The 20734-nt window shown below is 47.6% G+C and overlaps 1 protein-coding gene across 1 annotated transcript in view; it reads right to left on the reverse strand.

The window, feature by feature from the left end:
* The window catches only part of RASL12 (RAS like family 12), a 238478-nt gene that overhangs the window by 136893 nt on the left and 80851 nt on the right, over positions 1–20734 (reverse strand). Inside the window, exon 3 of the mRNA XM_086958040.1 lies at positions 2337–2393. Within this exon, the coding sequence (XP_086814166.1) occupies positions 2337–2393 (57 nt within the window). The remainder of the gene's footprint in view (positions 1–2336; positions 2394–20734) is intronic.

Raw genomic sequence — 20734 nt, forward strand, 5'->3', positions numbered from 1 at the left:
GCAATGTAAGCACTCCATAGAAGGAACAATAATATACCAAACACGCAATAACATGAGGCGGGAGTGAAATATACGTCTGAGCATCTCTAAAGTCCACTCCAAGCATACTTTAAAGAATTAATAACAGTAGTTCTTGCATCCAGGTATGCTTTTTAGCCATACCTAAAAAAAACACCTGCTGGGGGTACAATCAAGTTTCCATTTTGCACACATTGATATGGAAGTCTTTGAATATGGGATATTTCAGCGCTATTTTAAACAACATTATCAATTCATTCATATCAAGATGATGACATCTTCAGTTTCAGCTCGAGGCTGGCCATGCAGCAGGATGGACCATCCTCGGGCTGGGAGAGTTGTAGTATAATAGAGGAATGTGATTTCCCAGCAGCTGGCCCGACATCTGGCGCCGCATAACACAACATCTCCATGGTTTTATTTATTTATTTATTTATGTTTTTCCAAAGGTCTTGAGCTGATTAGCTGCATTTAGACGGATGCTATTTTTAAACCCCATTTCTTGAGAATGTGTTGGCACCACGTGCTGGGAGAAGAATTTTTAGAGCCTGTCTGAGCTCAGAGGCTCTCATTCAGCTGGCCTTTGGATGCCAGCCACATCCGCTCGAATCTCTGCCATCCATCACCCGCAGCTCATAAGAGCGACCTGCGCGTTTGTCATATATAGATGGGCGCAATGATTGCAAGAGCTGTTCTCAAAAACAATCCGGAATGTGCTCGGTATCCGACCAATATTTTTTCAACAACCGGCTCAGTCTTGGCAGCTGCTCCTAATTTCTATCCGTTTTCGTGCCAAGGATAAACTGATTTTCCATCCTGCTAGGGTTCATCTGAACGCAATCCAAGCAGATTGGAAAACGCTTTTGTTTTTAACTTTCCTCAAATTCACTTGGTGCTGAAACCACTCGCTGTGATCCATCTTCTTTTCTTCACAGTCGCTACATGTCGCTGTCACCTGCAAACAAAGGGATCTGTCTGCTCTGGGTGTTCATCGCTCTGTGTCCCTGCTCATAGGGGGACCTTTCCATCAGCCTCAAAGCTAAGAGTTAAGCTAAGAGTTAAGCTTTCCCCTGTGGCCTGCCCTGGTGCTACTCCCACAACCCTTCCTTAAATGCCCCCCTTGCTACACCAGGCTGCCCCACCCTCCTCAAGTGATATGATGACCCCTTCATCACCGCGCCGCAAAGAGCTGGGCTACCCCTTGTGTCCTGTCTCTAAAATGCCTGCCAAAGCCAGTTTATTCTGAGTGGTCTATCCACCATGGGCATCACTCACCACCAAGTGCTGGGCTTTCCCTCATGGTTTGATCCTCCTCGCTAGGACCACCCGCTTTCCTCGTGCCTGGTGTGTCACTGATTCCCCTTCACAAAGAGCTGGGCTTTTCCTTGTGGTTTGATCCTCACTCCCTAGGACCACCCGCTTTCCTCATGCGTGGTGTATCGCCTGTCACCCATCACAAAGAGCTGGGCTTTCCCTCATGGTTTGATCCTCCTCGCTAGGACCACCCGCTTTCCTCATGCTTGGTGTGTCACCTATCACCCTTCACAAAGAGCTGGGCTTTCCCATGTGGTTGGATCCTCACTCTCTAGGACCGCCTGCTTTCCTCGTGGTATGCTGCTATCACGTTTCACAAAGAGCTGGGCTTTCCCCCATGTTTTGAACCTCACTGCCTAGGACCGTCCGCTTTTTTCGTGGTACATCACCTATCACCCTTCAAAAAGAGCTGTGCTTTTCCTTGTGGTTTGATCCTCACTCCCTAGGACCACCCACTTTCCTCATGTGTGGTGTGTCGCCTATCACCCATCACAAAGAGCTAGGCTTTCCCTCATGGTTTGATCCTCCTCGCTAGGACCACCCGCTTTCCTCGTGCTTGGTGTGTCACTGATCACCCTTCACAAAGAGCTGGGCTTTTCCTTGTGGTTGGATCCTCACTCTCTAGGACCGCCTTCTTTCCTCGTGGTATGGATGTCACCTGTCACCCTTCACAAAGAGCTGAACTTTTCCTCGTGGTTTGATCCTCACTCCCTAGGACCACCCCTTTCCTCGTGGAATGCTGCTATCACCCTTCACAAAGAGCTGAGCTTTCCATCGTGATTTGATCCTCACTCCCTAGGACCGTCGGCTTTCCTCGTGGTATGTCTCCTATCACCCTTCACAAAGAGCTGGGCTTTTCCTCCTGGTTGGATCCTCACTCCCCAGGACCACCCCTTTCCTCGTGGTATATCTCCTATCACCCTTCAAAAAGAGCTGTGACTCTGAGAACTAAGGAACGGCTGAACAGAAGAAAGAAATTCTCTCTTACCGTAAATGTCACTTACCCAAGTTTGGATCATATTCACTTATAAACCTCTTGGTGAGGAACTTCACTGTCAGGGCTGCAAGAAAGGAGAGACAGGTAGTGAGTGCGCGCTCTTCACAGAATCATCCCTACGCCGATCTCTGGACCGCCTGGGGACATCCTGAGGGACAGCGATTCTCTCATTCATGCACTAAATAGAGTGGCTCACAATGGGGGAGCATGCAGAGACACATCTTGAACCCTTGAGCCAGCATGATGCAAAGCGTTTCCTGCAGCTCCCCAGCACTAATGCTCTGTGCTGGGCTTTAGAGTTAATGTAACTGTTGGACTTGGTCCTTTGTGGCTAAAGTTCCTTAAACTTTTTGCATTCCTCCTAGACCTTTGTCTGACATTATGCTGCCAACGTAGATGTTTTGGGCACTTTGCCACTGCTGATCAGTGTCAAAGTGCAAGTGCTCCCTGTATAAAGTGTTATGGTAATTGGTTGTCCATAATTGATATGGTTGCCTTACTAGTAAAGTCCCTAGTAAAGTGCACTATGTGTGCCAGGGCTGGTAACACAAATGCTACTCATAGGCCTGCAGCACTAATAGTGCCTCTCACACAAGTAGCCCTAAAGAAAGAACTCAGGCCAGCCACTGCAGGGCCTGCACATAGTTTGCTAACTGCCATGTTATCCTGACAAGTGCATCCACTTGCCAGGCCTTACCTTCCCTTTCAAGCACATCAGACACCCCTATGGTAGGTCCAAGGTACCTCCTGGGCAGGGTGCAGTGTCTGTGAAAGGTAAGACATGTACTGAGGTGTGTACCATGTCCTAACAGTGGAATACTCTCCATTTCGTTTTTCACTGTTGCAAGGCCATCTTGCCCATAGGACAGAATGGGGAAGGCTGTTTAACATGTTTCCAGCCTATCTTCCCATAGGCTTAAGATGGAGAGGTGAAGCTTAGTGTGCCTGAACTCACAATTTAATAGCACATCTTTTTGTGAGGTGGTTTTTGCATTGTGTGTTTAGAAACCGCGCTTTTAGAAGTAGCTGGTTTCTTTGTTCTAACAATTCTGTGTGTCTCTGCGTTGGTTGTGGATTGATTGTCTGGATTTGAATGTGATAGGATCTGGGAAATGTCTTGACCCAGGGGAGAAGGTGAGACAGCAACAGGCTGACCTGCATCTGGAGTGTAGTAGGGAGGAGTAGCCTCTGAAGGTGAAGAGGCCTGGACTGCTGTCATAAAAGAATGGCTCCACCTCCTGCTGAGTGATTGAGGAACCAGACCCCACTAATCAAAGGAAGAAGGTGTCACTGGCAGGGAGACACCCAGAACTGGTTTGGACAGGGGTCAGTGCCCCCCTGAACACAAAGAATTTAAATACATTTAGGGGTATAACTATGAGAGCTGAAACTCCTAAACGTTGGTCTGATCAAGACTGAAAAGGATTGAAACTACTTTGTGTTCAAGAAGAACCTCTGCCAAGGAAGAACAGCTGAAGAGACTGAAGAGAAGGACTGACCCGTGCTGTGGGTTCTGGGGCTGGCCTGCAGTTTGCTGATTTAACTAAGGAGAGGCTAAGGGACTTTGCTGTGTGCTGTGTCCCCCTTCTTGAAAGGACTTAGCTGTGTGCTGTGTCCAGAAGTAACTTGTCCCCAAGGGCCCGAGGAGAGCTGGCTCCCTGTTGTGGAAACTCAGGAACATCAAAGTTTCCAAGTGTTTCTCAGCGGCGCTGTGTACGTGTGCTTTTTGCAGCCTGAGACTGTCGTTGGGGTCCGTGGTGCTTGTTGGAAAGTGCCCCGTGACTGCAGTGCCCCCGCAGCATGAATCATTGTCCACACTGCTGTGAAGTTGTTTGTGGCCCGAGCCGTCATCGTAATAGAGGCTGCGAATCAAGATCGCAGCCCGAGAAGCAACGTGCTGAAGGATTTCGTAAAGCTAAGGAACTAGTGAGGTAATCGTGATCGTTATTTGCAAGAGCAATCTGCCCAAGATCGTCAGCAACGGAGAAGGCAGCGCCGTAACCTGTCCGGCTATAGCGTCGCCTTGCATCAGAGCTGAATTGTCATCGGGAGCGCCCAACAGGACGTCCGACGAGCGGGGAGAGGTAGAGAGAGAGGCTGCGCATCCCCCCGGTAAGGTTTGGACTCCGGTTGGGAACTTCAAGCGTGTGTGGTCTGGGGAGGGGCAGGAGGAGTACAGGAGTGCTCCCGACTCTCTCCCGTCCTCGAGTGGCCTGGACCTCCCCGTCAATACCGGGGCCACCCTTGGAAGTTCAGGACATTTGTCTGTGGTTGGGGCCTAGTGGTGCTCGTACTAATCGCGTCGATATTATTCCTACATTACGAACTGCCTTCTTACAAAGAATACCAAATTATTTTAGCCCTTGTGTTGGGTTTTATAGACATGAAGGACAGGGCAGGTGCCCGAGGCAATCCCAGTGGCTGAAGCATTCTATTCCAAAATGGTGGACATGATGTCTTGTTGGTACATTGATGTTAAGCATCACCATGCTGAAGTCAGGCACGCATCACGTCACCATGAATGTTTGCCTCCATGCTCTGTACAGCTGCGTGCAACCAACAGCACCTGCAATCTTTATTATCAATGTCTTGTAAGGTTCTGGATCCACCCTTTTGTCACAGCTGTGACAGCAGGCAGCACCAACTTTTTACCACAGATCACCAGCAGAGGGTGGCAGCTAGAAGATGGTATTTGCCAGCGTCTCCATTGGATTGAGGAAGAGTGTGAGAAATGGGTTCCACCTATTTAATTCCCCTGAATTATTTTCTTTTTAGACTACCAGGTTCATGGACTTCTGTCATGAGTGAGTGACACTACCTGCATATCTCTCACTGTAAGCTCCATTATAATGGATTGGGAGTGCTCTGGGCTGGTTTCATGCACACATGTGCAGGCTGAGCATGCAAGACATCTGCCTTAGGCTGGTATCTACGCTCAGGTAGTCTATCTCAGAAGGCACCCTTCAGGTATTGGTGCTCACCCGGGACGGGAAACAGCTTTTACATCAAATGCGCTACAACGCATACGATTACAACGTGGTTGTTACAACGACTTGCTGTAGGGAGTGCTCTAAACTAAGGAATAGTATAATTTACTATTCCAACACCCTCCCTACTGTTGCACACACTGGAGTTGGAATGGCAAATTATACTATTCCTAAGTCCAGCGCGCCCCCTAGAGCAAGTTTTAGAAAAAACTTGCGATGTAATGGTTTGCGTTGTAACAACACAGTTGTTGTAAAGACCACGTTGTAATCACATGCGTTGTAGCGCATGCGATGTAACATCGCATATTCCCCTGGGAGGCCTTGAAGTGTAAGTGGGCATTAACAGTGCGAGTGTGTACAGCTGTAGTGATTACGCAAATGTATGAACTTCACTTTATTATGTACTGTGAACGAAATGTGCACCAAAGTACAATTTCCCCTTTGCTAGGCCTAGCGACTTGGTTAATGCACCAATATTTTGGTAAATCAGGATACGGAATACAGATCAAATTGGTTTCCACATATCTGCACTCCATGTGGCACTTCAAGATTTACTATTGTTCTCTGACTTAGCTCCTAATGGGATTCAGGCCTTTGATTCACCCTGTTGTACCAAGTAATTAATCTGCTGGCCACCGGGAGGATCAAAAGACTCCACACACAATAAGCTATTAGCTAGTTATTAGGCCTTTTTCCTAGGAGAAAGTAGGGACAGAATCTGTATGTGCTAATTACTTTTCACCTGGCCTGGGAAGGTTCAGTCTGGCAGAAGCAAAGGTGGGTCACCAGACCTCTAGAGACAGTCAGAAGAAGGGCTGCCCTTTGAAGTTTTGAAAGGAATGAACCAGACAACTGTGGCAGTTAGAGGGGGATATGGCCAGGCAAGACGGCTGCCTAGATGCAATTACCTGGAGCTCCCGCCGACTAACAATAAAATCCTGCATTATCCTGTACCATCTGCAGTAATCAGTGGCAATCCCACGGCGCATAATCAAGTGCTACCCGCCCGGATAGCTCACATGCCTGGATCCGACATTGGAGGCAGTGGTGGGGATTGTTAATAAGTGGACCGCTAGGAGGTTGACGGCCCGCCGGTGAGTGAGCTGAAGCAGTGCCCGGCCGCTTTGGGAATAAGCGCCCTGGACCTGGAGGCGTTGGAGGATAAGGTGCCCAGTGTTGATTGACGTGTGAAGGTGACATGCTACCATGCCCGGGCGATTATGGGAGGCGGCTGTGAACACAGAAAGAGGGCCGCACTCTGAGGAGCTGAGGACAATCATGGTGGGGGTAAGGCCACGCACGAGGAGAAGACAACAGATTCAGGGGCTGTCGGCGGAAAGGACAGAGCACCTGGCTCTGGGTGAGAATGGAGCCGAGGCTGAAGGGCACGCAGGGGCGGAGTGCTGCATGAATGCTTGCAGTGACCTGGAGATATTTTGTGGGGTATCGGAGACATAATTGTGGTCCACGAACGTGGCGGCATTAGAGCCAGGCAGGCCAGTGAGCCTGTAGTATCGGCTTGGCTATAAGCCGTGTGACCTAGGCGCGAAGAAGAAAATTGTACAGTGGCCAGGCCTGGCCTTGCAGCAGAAAGGTAAAGTGATTTGGCCCGGTTGGTGTGGGAAGCTGCCGACAAGCCAATAGTTGCCAACTGGTTGTTAAAGTGTGGGACTTTGGGGCCATAACCGAGGCTCCAACATTAACCGGCACAAGTTTGAAACCACCCCGTGATGAGACCTGGGGGAACCCAGCAGGAGGCTCTAGACATCAGCCTGGCTGCAACAAATTGACCCTCAGAGCAGGGGTGTGCTAGCGGGAAGCACCTAGGAGTGACTGGGCGGATGGTTGGGCCTCCGTGACTTGGAGAATTGACATTGCCAGGGCCGCTATTGGGGGAGAAGCGTCATAGGAGAGATATGGCTAAAGATAAAGGGGTCAAACCAGTTCAAACCAATACAATTGACAATTATGCATTGCTGCTACAATTGGAGAGGGCGACCGGGGGCACGGTACTGCCGGCCCCAGTTTGAGAGCAAGGAGCTACAACAATGGCAAAGATATTGGCCGAGATCAAGGGATCCAGGGAACTCACCCTTACCAAGATTGACACGGTGGTGCTGGAAATGGGACTACTCCGAGCAGAATTCTGAAAAATGTCTGATAGGGTCACGGACACTGGAAAAGAGGTGCTTCCCCTGAAATCAGAGATGGCTACCCTACAAAAAATGGTGTCAGAATTACGGACAAAGTCCACACGCTGGGGCGCCGCAGGTTGAGGATGCCGAAGGGTGCTCCAGGAGGAACAACATATGCCTCCTGGGATTCCCGGAGAAGGCAGAGGGTCAATCATGGGAGCTCTTCCTGGAAGACTGCATTGTGAACATGCTGCCCCCCAAAAGACTATCATACTTCTTCACAATTGAGCGGGCACACAGAGCACTAGCCCACTATCCGGTCCGGGGTACCGCCTCATGCAATTAAAGCTTGATTATTCAATTTCAGGGACTGAGATGCGATCCTGCAACATGCTAGGACACATGGCACACCTAAGTTCAATGGGCAAGTCATCATGATATTCCTGGATTCACTTGCAAAGTACAAGATCTGTGTAAGGATACCTTAGCAACTAAAAAAATGCTAAGGGACAGCGAAATGCAATGCAGCCTCATGTTCCCTGTGAAACTTAGAGTACAAAATATGGGAAAACATATTTTTTCATGAGCCCTGAGGACGCCAATGATTGGCTAGATACCTTGGGGGGCAGAACTTGACCGATCGGCCAGGAGCGCACAAGGTACAGAACTGGAACATCGGGAGGAGGGTCCCAGGTGCGGAGGCACTCCGCAGATCCGCTGTTGGACTCGAGTGCCGATAGCACCGGTGGAATCCTTGTCTGTCAGATGGTACACTGGCAGACTCTAACTGTATTTCACACGCATGAGCCTCTCCTACCTCCCCATAATCCCAGGGGCTGCGGGAGTGGGGACCACAACAAAAATTAATTGAGGTGTTAAACTGTATTTGATATCAGGGCATAAGTTATCCTTCATATATGCTTTGTTATTGTCTAACCACCCCCCACCCCCCGGTTAGAGGTACCGATGATTGGTATGGGGAACAAGATGCATAAACAATGCCTGTGGGGATGGGGGCTTGCCGGAGTGATAACCTTAAAGGTTCACACCTTACACAGATGTCTACATGGTATTAAGGAATAGTGGTTGGCGGAGAGCTCAATGTGGGCCATGGTCCTGTTGAGCAGGCTGAGCGCTTCGGCCTCCCCATCTCGCTGGGATAAAGGTCCCCCCTGCTAATTGTGTATGTTTGTGAGGAGACTGTTGCCTCCTCGAAGGGGATGGGGTGGTAAGCCCTGCAGGAGGGCCATGTTGGGGAAGGCCCTCCAGTTTGGACACACTGTCCGAAGGGAGGGGGAGCTACCCAAAGTTTGGGGTTTGTATTTGTTTTATGGGAGAAGTTATGGCTCATATTGAATACTTGGCTAGAATTCCGAGGGTTGCAAGATTGGATAGGGGAATAGGAGGGGACGGCAGGTGGTTTCCCTGAAGTCATGTTGCTGCTCGACAACACCATAGATGGCCTCTGACTAGAAATGTATGACCTGGAACTTGAGAAGACTGGGTCACTTTGCTAAAAGTCAGAGAGTACACTCTTACCTATGCAGATATGGCGTATCCATGGCCTTCTTACAGGAGACTCATACCTGGGGTTCATGCTTGCGACGCCTTGTGACACACGTCGTGTGGCAGGTCTTTGCGACCGCATACTCTAGCTATCCCAGGCTGGCTATGATATGGGTGGCTCGCTGGGTTCCTTTTATAGCAAAGAAGGTGATAATTGATCCAGAGGCCTGATATGTTCTAGTGGCAGGGAAACTGGATGATATAGAAGTATGTTTGGTGAATGTGAATGCCCGACAAACGAGGATCGAACCTTCTTTGGTAATATTCCAAGAGTTATTCCATGTCGGCCGGGATTCTGGCTGGTGATTTAAATTGTGTCTTGAACGGAGCGGTTGATTGTCACCCCCTAAGATGGCCACCAAACTTGCAATGACAGGTGCATTGTGGGAATTGATGAGGGATTTGGGATTACATGATGTTTGGAGACTCTGCCACCCCCAGAGTAGACTGTACTCCTGCTATGTGCCAGCAACTAGCACATATAGTTGGATTGACTACTGCTTGATATCAGAGGCAGTGCTACAGTAGGTGGATAATATTACATACTTAAAAATAAAAATGTAAATCCAGTACTTGTATAGCACACAAATCACCCCCGAAGGGGTCTCAAGGCGCTGCGGGCCGTTGGGAAGATTAAGCGAGCTATTGCCCAGAGTCGCATGGTGTTGGGCAGACCCCTGCCGCTAGAGCAGGGGATCGAACCATGTTCCCCAGCATCATGCGTCAGTCGCCCTGGCCGTGGCGCCACACCTCTCCCCTAATTGCCATATATATCAGATCCCTCCCCCCTGCTTGTCACATTCCATATGCAAGTGCAAATACCGGTGGTGCCCCTGTGGAGAATGAGTGCGGAGGCATTATCAGCTAAAGTATTTGCGCATGCGGTGACCAGAGTGCTAGATGGTTATTTTAGGGAAAACTGGGGTAGTGCCTCTTCAAGAGCTATGGATTGGGACGCAATGAAGGTGGTATTTAGAAGGGAGTGCTTGAAAATAACATATGGGGTTAAACAGCAACACACTAATATGCTCGATAACTTAGAGAAGTGATTTGGGGCCAGATGTAGGTATCCAAATACCGGGCGGTAACGGCCGAAAATACCGATTTTCGGCCGTTACCGACCTGTATTTGGATATTAAGATGTAGGGCATCTTAAAATACAGAATCGTAATTTTACCGACTCGGTAATTTTACCAAATCGGTAAATTTACAGATTCGGTAAAATTACCGAATCTGTATTTTGAGATGTAGGTGGCACTGTAAACAGTGCCACAGGGCTTTAAGGATTCGTTATTTACCACCAACTATTAGTTGGTGGTAAATAACGAATACCTGTGTATATGCAAATCTGCAAATGTACACCTGTGCCATGTGGCACACAAGCCCTAATCAGGGGTGCAACAGGGTGTCAAAGTGACACCCTGCCACCCTTGAATTATTCGGCATTTACCGAATCGGTAATTACCGATTCGGTAATTGACATTCATTCCTATGGGCCTCCAGGCCCATAGGAATGAATGGCAATTACTGAGTCGGTAAATACCGATTCGGTAATTACCGAATCTTACCGATTCGGTAAAAAATACCGAAAATTTACCTACATCAGATTTACCGATTCTAAAATACAGAATCGGTAAAATTCGGTATTTTAGAATCGGTAAAAATGATTTCCCTACATCTAGCCCTAAGTGTTTTGGAAAAGGAACTTATTGAGCAACCCCTCAGTTTACAAGCCTGGAAGGAATGCAAGGCAGATTTGTTTGCGTGCCCCAACTATAGGAATCGGATGCATAGGGAGGGTGATAAAATGAGCTGCATGCTTGCTATGCTTATCCGAGAGCAGAAGTGCACTAATATCGGGGCACCGGGATAAGCAAGGTAAACTAGTGTCCTCACAACAAGCAATAGTGGAGGTATTCACAGAACACTTGCAAGATGTATACACGGCTCAGGTACTCACAAGCCACCAAGAAATACAGTCATACCTAGATGCGATACAAATGTGAAAGATGTCTGAAGAAGACAGGAGGATCCTATATGCCCCCATAACTAAGAATGAGATAATGGCGGCTATGAAAACACTGAAAACAGTAAAGGCCTCTGGTGGGCACAACCTGCGAGCTGAGTTTTACTATATCCGATAGGGAGGCCTGGTTGAGCGATTGTTAGAAGTCTACTATGAGGCTTATGAGAAAGGGGTTGCTTCCAGAGTCTATGAGGGAGGCGATAGTAGTGAGGCCACCTAAGCCTGATAGAGACAGCTTGGCAGTGCCCTCCTACTGCCCATCTGTATCAAAAGTTGACCTGTAAATCCTAAGTAAAGTACATGAGATTATTAACTTATTTGCCTCAATTAATATTTGATGACCAATGTGGATTGATACTCAACAGGAATACCCAGTACAAAATGAGATGGTTGTCATTGGTGCTCCACTCCCCCGCTTTGCATGTAGAGCAATAAGCACTTGCGTTGCTAGACATCGAACAAGCTTTCGATTCGTTATCGTGGGAATTTCTATGTAAGGTACTATGTAAAGTTGGCATTGTGGACTACTTCATAAAATGGGTGCAACTACTGTACAGAGGCCCTTCGGCCAGAGTGTGAGTGGGTAGGACAGTATTACGGAGCATTGTTTTGAGTTGGGGGACCCGCCAGGGAAGCCCCCTATCAACACTGCTTTTTGCGGTGGCCATGGAGTCTCTTGCCTGCCACCTCAGGACGATGTTATAGGGGTGGGCATACAAATGGGGGATACCGCCAATAGGAATCTGGCTCTCTATTTACTATACCAAAATGAGGTATAGTGTGCACAGATTCCAGTGGAAACCCAAAGGAAGGCAGAGGTAAAAGTCGATAGCACCTTATTCTCTATTTGTGGTAGTGTGGGCGAGCAGTAAGGCTTTACCAGAGGGTAGTGTTAAACATGTGTTGTACACACTCAGTCAGCAAATGATGTCACACACTCAAAGATTGACCAATTTGTTTGTATAAAAATATTATTTAGTTATATTTATTTTCTAGAACCAAGCAAGCTTGCTAAAGGTAAGTGTAAATGGTACTTTTTAAGGCAGGTTGAACAATACAAGCAAGCTGAATGGAAATGACTTTGTTACAGGTTTGTAAATCGTTTCAATACAGTAGAAATTACTGTTAGATTTCTTTTGATTACTTTCAGAGTACATTATGAATTATTTTTTTTGCTACTCAGTGTGATATGCCTAGATATCACACTGGGACATTTCCTAGGGAAGAGGTAAGTAAAGCAGATTTTAGATATTTGCAGTTTTTCAAGTTCTCATACAAACCCAATTCCACACTTAAAACAATTTTCAGGAAACAAAGTCAATGCAATCCTATGGCAGGAAATCAGTTTACAGGTAAGTAGTAATTTGGGGAAGTTGTTTCTCTGGGGTTAGAACCAGAGTTCCCCTAGGGTCAAGGATGCACTCTTGAAACACCCTCAGCGGCACTAGGGCAGCCGGATGCAGAGTGCTGAGGACCAATGTTATCCAATGGGAAATAGGGGGACTCCGTTTGGTGGCCGCTCACGAGCAGGCTACAAGGTTGTGGGAGCTTAGCTCCTGGTGTTAGCCTCAGGGCAAAGGGGTATCTGAGTTAGCACCCAAAGTACGCCCGCAGCGGCGGCTGGGTGCAGGGTGCTGTTTTGGTGTCTGGTGCCCTGTTGATTTTAATAGGGATTCTCCGGTTGCAACAAAGACTGCAGGCTTGGTGACGAAGATCTTCTGGAGGTGACCACTGATTGGAGAGGTAAGTTAGGAAGCCTGGGGATGCGTGGACGCGGTCTTTTTGGCACTCAAGCCTGTGGGACGTCGGCTGCAGGGATGTCTTTAAGAGTCAGATTTTCTTACCAGCTCCGGTTCTCCAGAAAGGGGCTGCAGGATTCGCTTGGAGAGTTGAGGCAGGTCAGAGATCACCAGGCCCCTAGAGCAGCAGGCTCTCGACCCAGGGGTCCATAAACATGTCTGGTGGTTGCAGCTGGTGAGCAGCCACTCAGCCAAGACACTAGAGTTGGACCATTTTTTAGGGGGCACCTCTAACATGCCCTCTGAGTGCATTTTTCATTGAATTTCACACTGGCATCAGTTTTCAGTAAAGCCATTATGGTGTTGTGGAGTTTGTAACGGCAAACTCCCAGCACCATATACTCTTAATGGCATTACTGCAATTACAATGTCTAAGAATTGGCTCATGCACCTGTACCCTCACCACTGGTATTGTGCACCCAGTTAGAGGGGTGGCTGACGTATGCCAGGGCAGTGGGTGGTAGGCATGGCTACAACGACTCTTCACTGTGTCCTACACCAAAACACGCAACCTGCAATGGCAGTGTGTGTATGTGTGTGTGTGTGAAGGTACATTGCCTCTAAGGGTGGCACAATAAGTGCTGCAGCAGGTCTTTCCTGGCCACAGTGCCCTTGGTACCTGTGGTACCGTTTACAAGGGACTGACATGTGGCCAAAGAGTGCCAATTGGGTTTTGTCTCAATGCAGTGGCCCTGGATACCTGATTGGCAAGAACCCAGGGCACACTCAATCAAAGCACATCAACAGTTTGGCAAAAAGTGGGGGTGACCATGCAAAAAGAGGGCCCTTTCTCACACCACCCAATTTATGTCCCTTTATGCAGATGATGCATTAGTATATCTCTACAGCCCCATACATTCAGTCCCCATCATGTTGGAGATCTTGAAGAATTTGGTGACCATACTGGATTGCGCATCAATCACTCCAAGTCCAAGCTATTTCCCTTAGGGGCACTGGTGGGACGGTCCGAAATAGACCTGCTGCCTACGGCTCTACCCTGGGAGCCCAAGATGGTCAGGTATTTAGGTATCTGTGTCACACATAGAGTGCAGGACTTTGAGGAGGCAAACATGGACAGGATAGTGGATGGCTTAAAACGCAACGTTAAATTCTGGAACACCCTTCGATTATCTTTGATGGGTAAAATCGTCCTAGTGAAAATGGTAATTCTCCCCAGGGGTTTGTACCTCTTTCAGGGAACCCTATATAGCATACATAGATGGGTCTTCACAGAATTGGAGAAACTGATAGTGGAATTCCTCTGGGATATTGGGAGGAAACGATTAACCTTGGTAACATTAAAACATGAGTGGCGGAGGGGTGTACGTGAGGTACCGTGCTTAAAGTACACCTACCTGGCTGTGCAACTCCAACATGTGGTACACTGGTTGGATGATGATGATAATTAGAAATGTAGACTTTTGCCGGGCACATGCGGTGGGAATTCCCTACTGGAGGTCCTGATGATGGGGTTGGGGGTACCAGAATGTTTACCATACATGGTACGAATTATTTGTGGGGCATGGAAACGTACAGTTGGGGTAGTACCGAGGAGGGCTCTGTTTGCACTGAATATGAATATTTGGGCACTACGCCCATTCAAAAATATCAAAGGATCTATGACCCTACGTAAATGGCGAGAGGGCGGCTGCTAGACTCTGGGGGACCTATACCCCAACAACAAATGTATAATGCTACTGGATGCCTCAGAAACGTTTCAGCTTGGGACGGGGCAATTTTTACAATTTGCCAAAATAGCCGCCACGGCGCAATAGGTCTGGCCGTCGCTCCCCAGAGGCGCCACCTTTTTCTCAGACACTGAAAGTTCTATTGGTAATGGCCAGGGACGGGAGCTGATTTCACACATTTATAGGGCCCTGAAGTAGGATGTACCATGAACACGCTTACAGTGCAGGGTAAATGGGAGGCACACCTTGAGAGGCTTACTGAGAGTGCTTGGGAAACAATCCACGACTGGGTTAAGACTACTTCAAGCTTCTTCAATATAATATGATCCATCAGGTGTATTTGCCTCCCAGTAGGTTGCAAAGCCGGAATGCCCTAAATGCAGGGGACAGTCTGCTAATTTACTGCACGTTATGATTTTGTCCAGGCATAGACGTATTCTAGCAGTCCGATCTGATGAGGCTCAACTTGGTCACAGGGTGGGAGATCCCCAGGGAGATAGCCCAGTGCTTGGTGGGACACATCCCATTCCACAAGAAAAAAAAGCTGAGTAGGAGGTTCCTCATCCTGGGGTTGTTCCTAGCAGGATTGTGATAGGGACATATTCCCCGAAGCACCTGATGGTTGAGGATTGGTTGAGAGATATGGCTGAAAGGATAAATGTTGAGGGGTGGCACATGAAAAAGACTCGCAGGGATGAAAAATTAGAAGATGATATGAGGGCCTGGGTGGCAATGCTCGAAGAATTAATGATGTCGCCGGATGAGTTACCACCATTGATTAAGGGGGGGAAAATATTTGTCTCAGAGGATTCAAATCTTAATTGGTGCTAAGAGACGGACTCTGATGATCACATTCAGACCCTGTGTGATGATGTTCAATCTAGCCCTCTATGTATGACCCTAAAGTAATGCTGAGCTGAATTACTCTTCCTTTGTATATGGAGATCTGAGCCGAGGGGAAAGGGGGTGGAGAGGGGGGTCAATCACTATAGCATGTACATACATCACTAAGTTGTGCATCAACATAATGGCTCCCCAAAGTTAATATATGTATCTTTGTCCTTGAAATGCTAATAAAAACTAGACAACAAAAAAAACTGTGGCAGTTAGGAGCAGGTGTTAGGCTCTTAGGGAAGGTCTTTCAAGACAACATTTTACTGCATCATCGTGGAAAGCCCCAAAATGCTGTGGGTTGGGGCAGAAGTGGAGTGCTAATGTGTAGGATTGGGCGAGGGCCCCTACCTTCTATAACTTTCCACCCACTCTTAAAGAACCCTGCACAAGGGATGGACTTCTAACAACAGTCTGGACCTGAGGAAAGCGATGCCGTAGAAATGTTCAGCTGGTAGAGAGGAGACACCTGACGCCCTACTGTAAGTGTGGATTCAGAGCTTCTTACTTCACTTGGCACCCAGGTACTAAGATTTGTTTCTCAAGGCTCAGTGATGCTAGCTTCCCTACACCCTCAAGGGGACAGTAGAGAAATGGACATGCTGGGTAGCCCATGGAGGGTTCTCCTGATCTTCTGTAGGCTGGTCCTATGTGTGTGAACTCCATCAGGAGGATGCTCATGACTTCTGCTGACTGAGGTGATCTGCAAGTGGCCAAAGTAGGCCATACTACCTGCAGGGATATGGCAGGGAGAGCACTCTGCCTTGGAGGATCTGAGGTGCCACTGAGGAAGACACTGGGCTCAGGATAAGTGCCAGGCACCCAGCCACGAGGCAGGTCATGGGCAATATGGGAGAATAGTAAAAGTCAAGTTCATAGAAGAAAACAAACATTTAGAGGCTGTGAGGCAAATAATCAATAGTCCTAGTGGCTAAAGCTGACCACCAGGAGCAATAGGACACCACAATGGTGAGAATAGGACTTTTAGCACCCGAAAAGTTGAGGAACGAAGAGTGGTCACCTTGCGGGAACAAGTTCACAGAGGGATATGTGCTGTGTTCCATGCCCGGCTTTTTAAAATCTCTGTAGAGAGGACCAAGACCAGGGGGAAAGAAGGAATGGTGGTGTGGAGAGGGGGTGTGAGTATGAGTGAGTGCCCCCTTCTTTCCTTACTATCCTTGAAACTCATATCCCCGGGAACTGAAGTGACACACAGATAAGGGAATAAAATTATGAGGGCCGCTGTGCTAGGACTTCTTTAGTCCCCGGGGGCTCCCAACTTTCTGGGGACCCAAGAGGGCCAGAAGGCCCAAGGTAAGAGTGTCGGGTGCTTTGCCTGTCCCTGTGCCCATGTATGCGGGGTGGGAGTGACCAACTCAGTGTCTCCTGTTTGCACTGACTACGGGCGGGAAGAAGAGTGCTTTGTTCTTGCACACATAGTCATGCATGGAAAGGGTGTTAGTGGGGAAAGAATAGGTATATTTTTCTTGCAGAGCCTTATAACCAAAATCCAATACACACATTTTCACAGTTTATGTGTATGTATTTTGCTTAGTGGCGTAGCAAGGAGGGGCGGTGTGCCCCATGCCGTGCGGCACAAGTTTTGGGGGCACCGGCCTCTCTCCCACCGCTCTTACCTGTAGCCGTCAAGGGGGCGGCCACTGCAGGAATTGACAGCATCCTCCCTCCCACTCTCACATATGTGCGGCAAAAGGTCTAGCTACTCCACTGGCTTTGCTACTTCTTCTGAGGTGCATGGGTATTTGTGGGGATGTTTGTTTAAGTGTGATAATATTACAGACACACACTACCAAAATAAACGAACACAAAGCTCGAACCTAAATAGATGTGTACATATATGTACCAGTACACCGATAGCCACTCACCCACATCACCTATTCCAGAGATCCACAAACGCACACATATTCCCAAGGGATACTGTGCATTATGCTGTCAATATGAGGCTATACATATTTAGCTGGTTCTGAGTTAACCTCTGGGGCTGCTTTCATTCAGAAATCAGGTAACACAAATGCCCTACTATTTTTCTGAATAACCAGAGCCCATTTGCAAAGTTATACATGGCTGATATGTCTGTCCTCAGGAAATACAGTTCTATCGCCCTGATATTTTCCGCTGTGACAGAAAGAAATTGTAATTGTCAACACGTGCAACTGTGGGCTCAGACAATAATTTATAGCAAAGCCAATTAGGGGGAATAGTGGTCGCCAAACCATGATTCTTGAGGGCACAATTATCAAATCCAGGCTATGCTTCATGGTACTGAGAGGACACAGTACAACATAATATGGACTCTCTTTGCCCATTATTGATCAAAGAACTAGGTTTTTAGATAATTTCAAAACAGAATACTATATTACACGTTATAAAATAGGAGATGAATTCTAGGCTCCGGGCACTGCTAGAGAAAATATTTCAACATTCATTCCAATTATTCTCCTGCCAGGGACAATTTGATTGTTCTAAAGAACACTCAAGGGTCATATGGACATGTGACGCTTGAATATGATGGCCCAAAAATTAGGAGTTCTTTCTGCCTAGAAATTATGAATGTTATGTTGTTATGTTATCTGAATTTGTTGACCACACAAATACCCAAAGCCGTTTCGATGCTAGCTACCATGTGCTGTTAAGAACAAGGAACCTTGGTGGGATACTATGGCCCAAACCAATACAACCCCTCTTCTCTAAAAGCTATCTTTTCGAACCTTTTGGAATATCCAGACCCAGTAATCATGGCTGGGGATTTCAACATCGTTCTGAATCCCAAACTGGAAAAGTCGGCAAGTAGTAGAGCAAGGGTGCCTTCCAGGTCCCGGTCATACCTACAATCTACGATGGCGCAGACTGGACTCTGTGACATTTGGAGAGACAGATCAGCGAGGAGTCTCATACTATAATAGTAAATATGGCCACAAGTCAAGAATCAACTACATATTGGTTAGCATTGCCTGAGGGGTAAAGTTAAGGACATCGGCAATTTGACTCCTCACCTGTCTGAATAATTCAGGGGTATGGATGGATCTGGCCTTGGTAGATGGCCAACATTCCAGAGTTTGGACGTTCGATCAAACTCTACTTCTTGATGGTGAGGAGATAAAGTATTTATCTCAGGAGACTAAGTGTTTTTTTAAGGTGAATTTGGGCTCTGCTGTGACTTTGGTGGTTTGGGACTCCTTAAAGGCTTTTTTAAGGGGTATGATTACAATTAGGGTGTGTTTTAAGAACAGACAATACAGAGAAGAGGTGGCACACAAGGAAGCAGAGTGAAGACAGTAAAGTTGATTCGAAATAGAGGGGTCGACTCTGAGAAGCGTTAGGAAAATTTGGCCAAATTAAGTAAGCTAAAGGATCAGTTAGACACTATTCTTCCGACTAGAGTCACAAGCAGATGGGAGGCAAGTAAGCTTGCCCATTTTGAGTACGGAGAAGGCGCAGGCAAGCTCTTGGGATGGAAGGCTAAATCTGACAGGACGTGCAACCTGATTAAACAAATCGACAGTATAGATGGGGTCACTGCTCTGTCCACAGATGAAGAGATAGGGGGCGCTTTTTTTCAGGATTTGTATCAAGAAGATAGTGTGGCGGATAAAATCGTGGCTATGGAGTGGTTGCGGGGAAGCACGCTCACCCTCCTGAATTTATCTCAGCAGGAAGATCTAGAGCAGGATATTTCTCAGGAAGAGGTGAGGAAGGCCATTCTTGCCTGTAAAGGAGGGAAAGAGGCTGGGCCCGATGGGCTACCAATGGAACTTTATAGATCCTTGGGGGAGGTGATAATTCCCATACTGACACTGCTTTTTAATGAGACCTTGTCTGAGGGATAAGGCTACCAGGTTCATGGGGAGAGGCCACCATTACTCTTATCTTGAAAGCAGGTTAGAACCCAGCAAGTTGTGGGTCTTATTGGCCCAACTTGCTGTTGAACGCAGATCAGAAAATCTTTTCCAGGATCTTGGGGGGCAGGCTGGGTTCAGTTGGGGGAGAAATGCTCCACCCTGATCAAAAAGGTTTTGTTTAGGGTAGGAATTTATCTGACCTCACCTATGATCTTGTGGGTGCAATAGACCTGGCCACAACCTTTTCGCTTCCCCTCACAGCAATGACATTAGATGCCACTAAGGCCTTCAACAGGGTCAACTGGGTGTATCTGTCGGCAGGTATGGAGAAATTTAACTTGGGCAAGAAGTTCTGCCGAGCCATTCAGCTGAGTTATCAAGACCCATCGACGAGACTTCTGGTTAATGGTAAATTTACTAGACCTTTTAAGATCACCAGGGGTACGAGGCATGGCTGCCCCCTTTCTCTCCTCCTTTTCGATCAATAGCCCTTTGCTCAGCGCATAAGAGAGGAGCCCAGTATTTTGCCATTTAAGAATGGGGCTTGGGAGAGGAAGGTAGCCCTGTACGCCGAGGATATTTTGATCCTCTCTGTGGACCTCGCTAGGACTTTTCCTCATGTTATTAGGTTAGCACAAGATTTTGGGCAGGTATCCGGCTACGAGGTTTATGCAGAGAAAACCAGGGTCATGACTTGGAACCTGACGGAGTGTCAATATCAGACCAAGCACGATATGAGGTACCTGGGGGCTAGAATAGTGCAGGATATTGATAAGATCTCAGGGACCAACCTGGCAAGTGTTTCAAGGGAGTGCCAGAGACTTAGGAAATCATAGGCCCATCTCTCCCTAACTATTCTTGGGAGGATCACCTTGGTAAAGATGGTTGTGCTTCCGAAAAACACCTCCTTTTTAATGCCATTCAACTACACTTTGATAAACCAGCTATAGTTAAGTTCCAGCAGGAAAATAACTATTTTGTCTGGGCTAACAGGACTACCAGGATTGCCTGAAAGAAGTTGAGGCACAGGAGGGAGAAGGGCGGACTCGCACTTCCGGATTTGCAATACTATGCATGGGCCTTTCAACGATTGCACTACAGGATGCTCTTAAAAACTCCAGAGAACACAGGGGTGGGGGGCATGTTTTCTGCAATGCTAAAGGGTGCTGGTCTATCTCAGGAGGGGTTTTTGTTTAAATTTGGAGAACCGAAATTCTTCAAAAAGATTAGGCTAAAAGTCCTGCTGGGAATGGCTCGACCATGAGCTAGTATTAAACAGCTGACTGGTCTTAACTACTTCTCGAGCCTGGCCCCCCGGTGGGACTCTCCAGGCGTACCAGACTGCCTGAAGGATAGGCTAGCACTACCACTTAGAGCAGCTGGGCTTAAGGTTTGGGGGTACCTAGCCCATGAGGGCTCACTCTTACCGTGGTTGTCGCTATTTAACAGGGTA

Source organism: Lissotriton vulgaris, chromosome 2_1, assembly GCF_964263255.1.
Source record: "Lissotriton vulgaris chromosome 2_1, aLisVul1.2, whole genome shotgun sequence".
NCBI lineage: Eukaryota > Metazoa > Chordata > Amphibia > Caudata > Salamandridae > Lissotriton > Lissotriton vulgaris.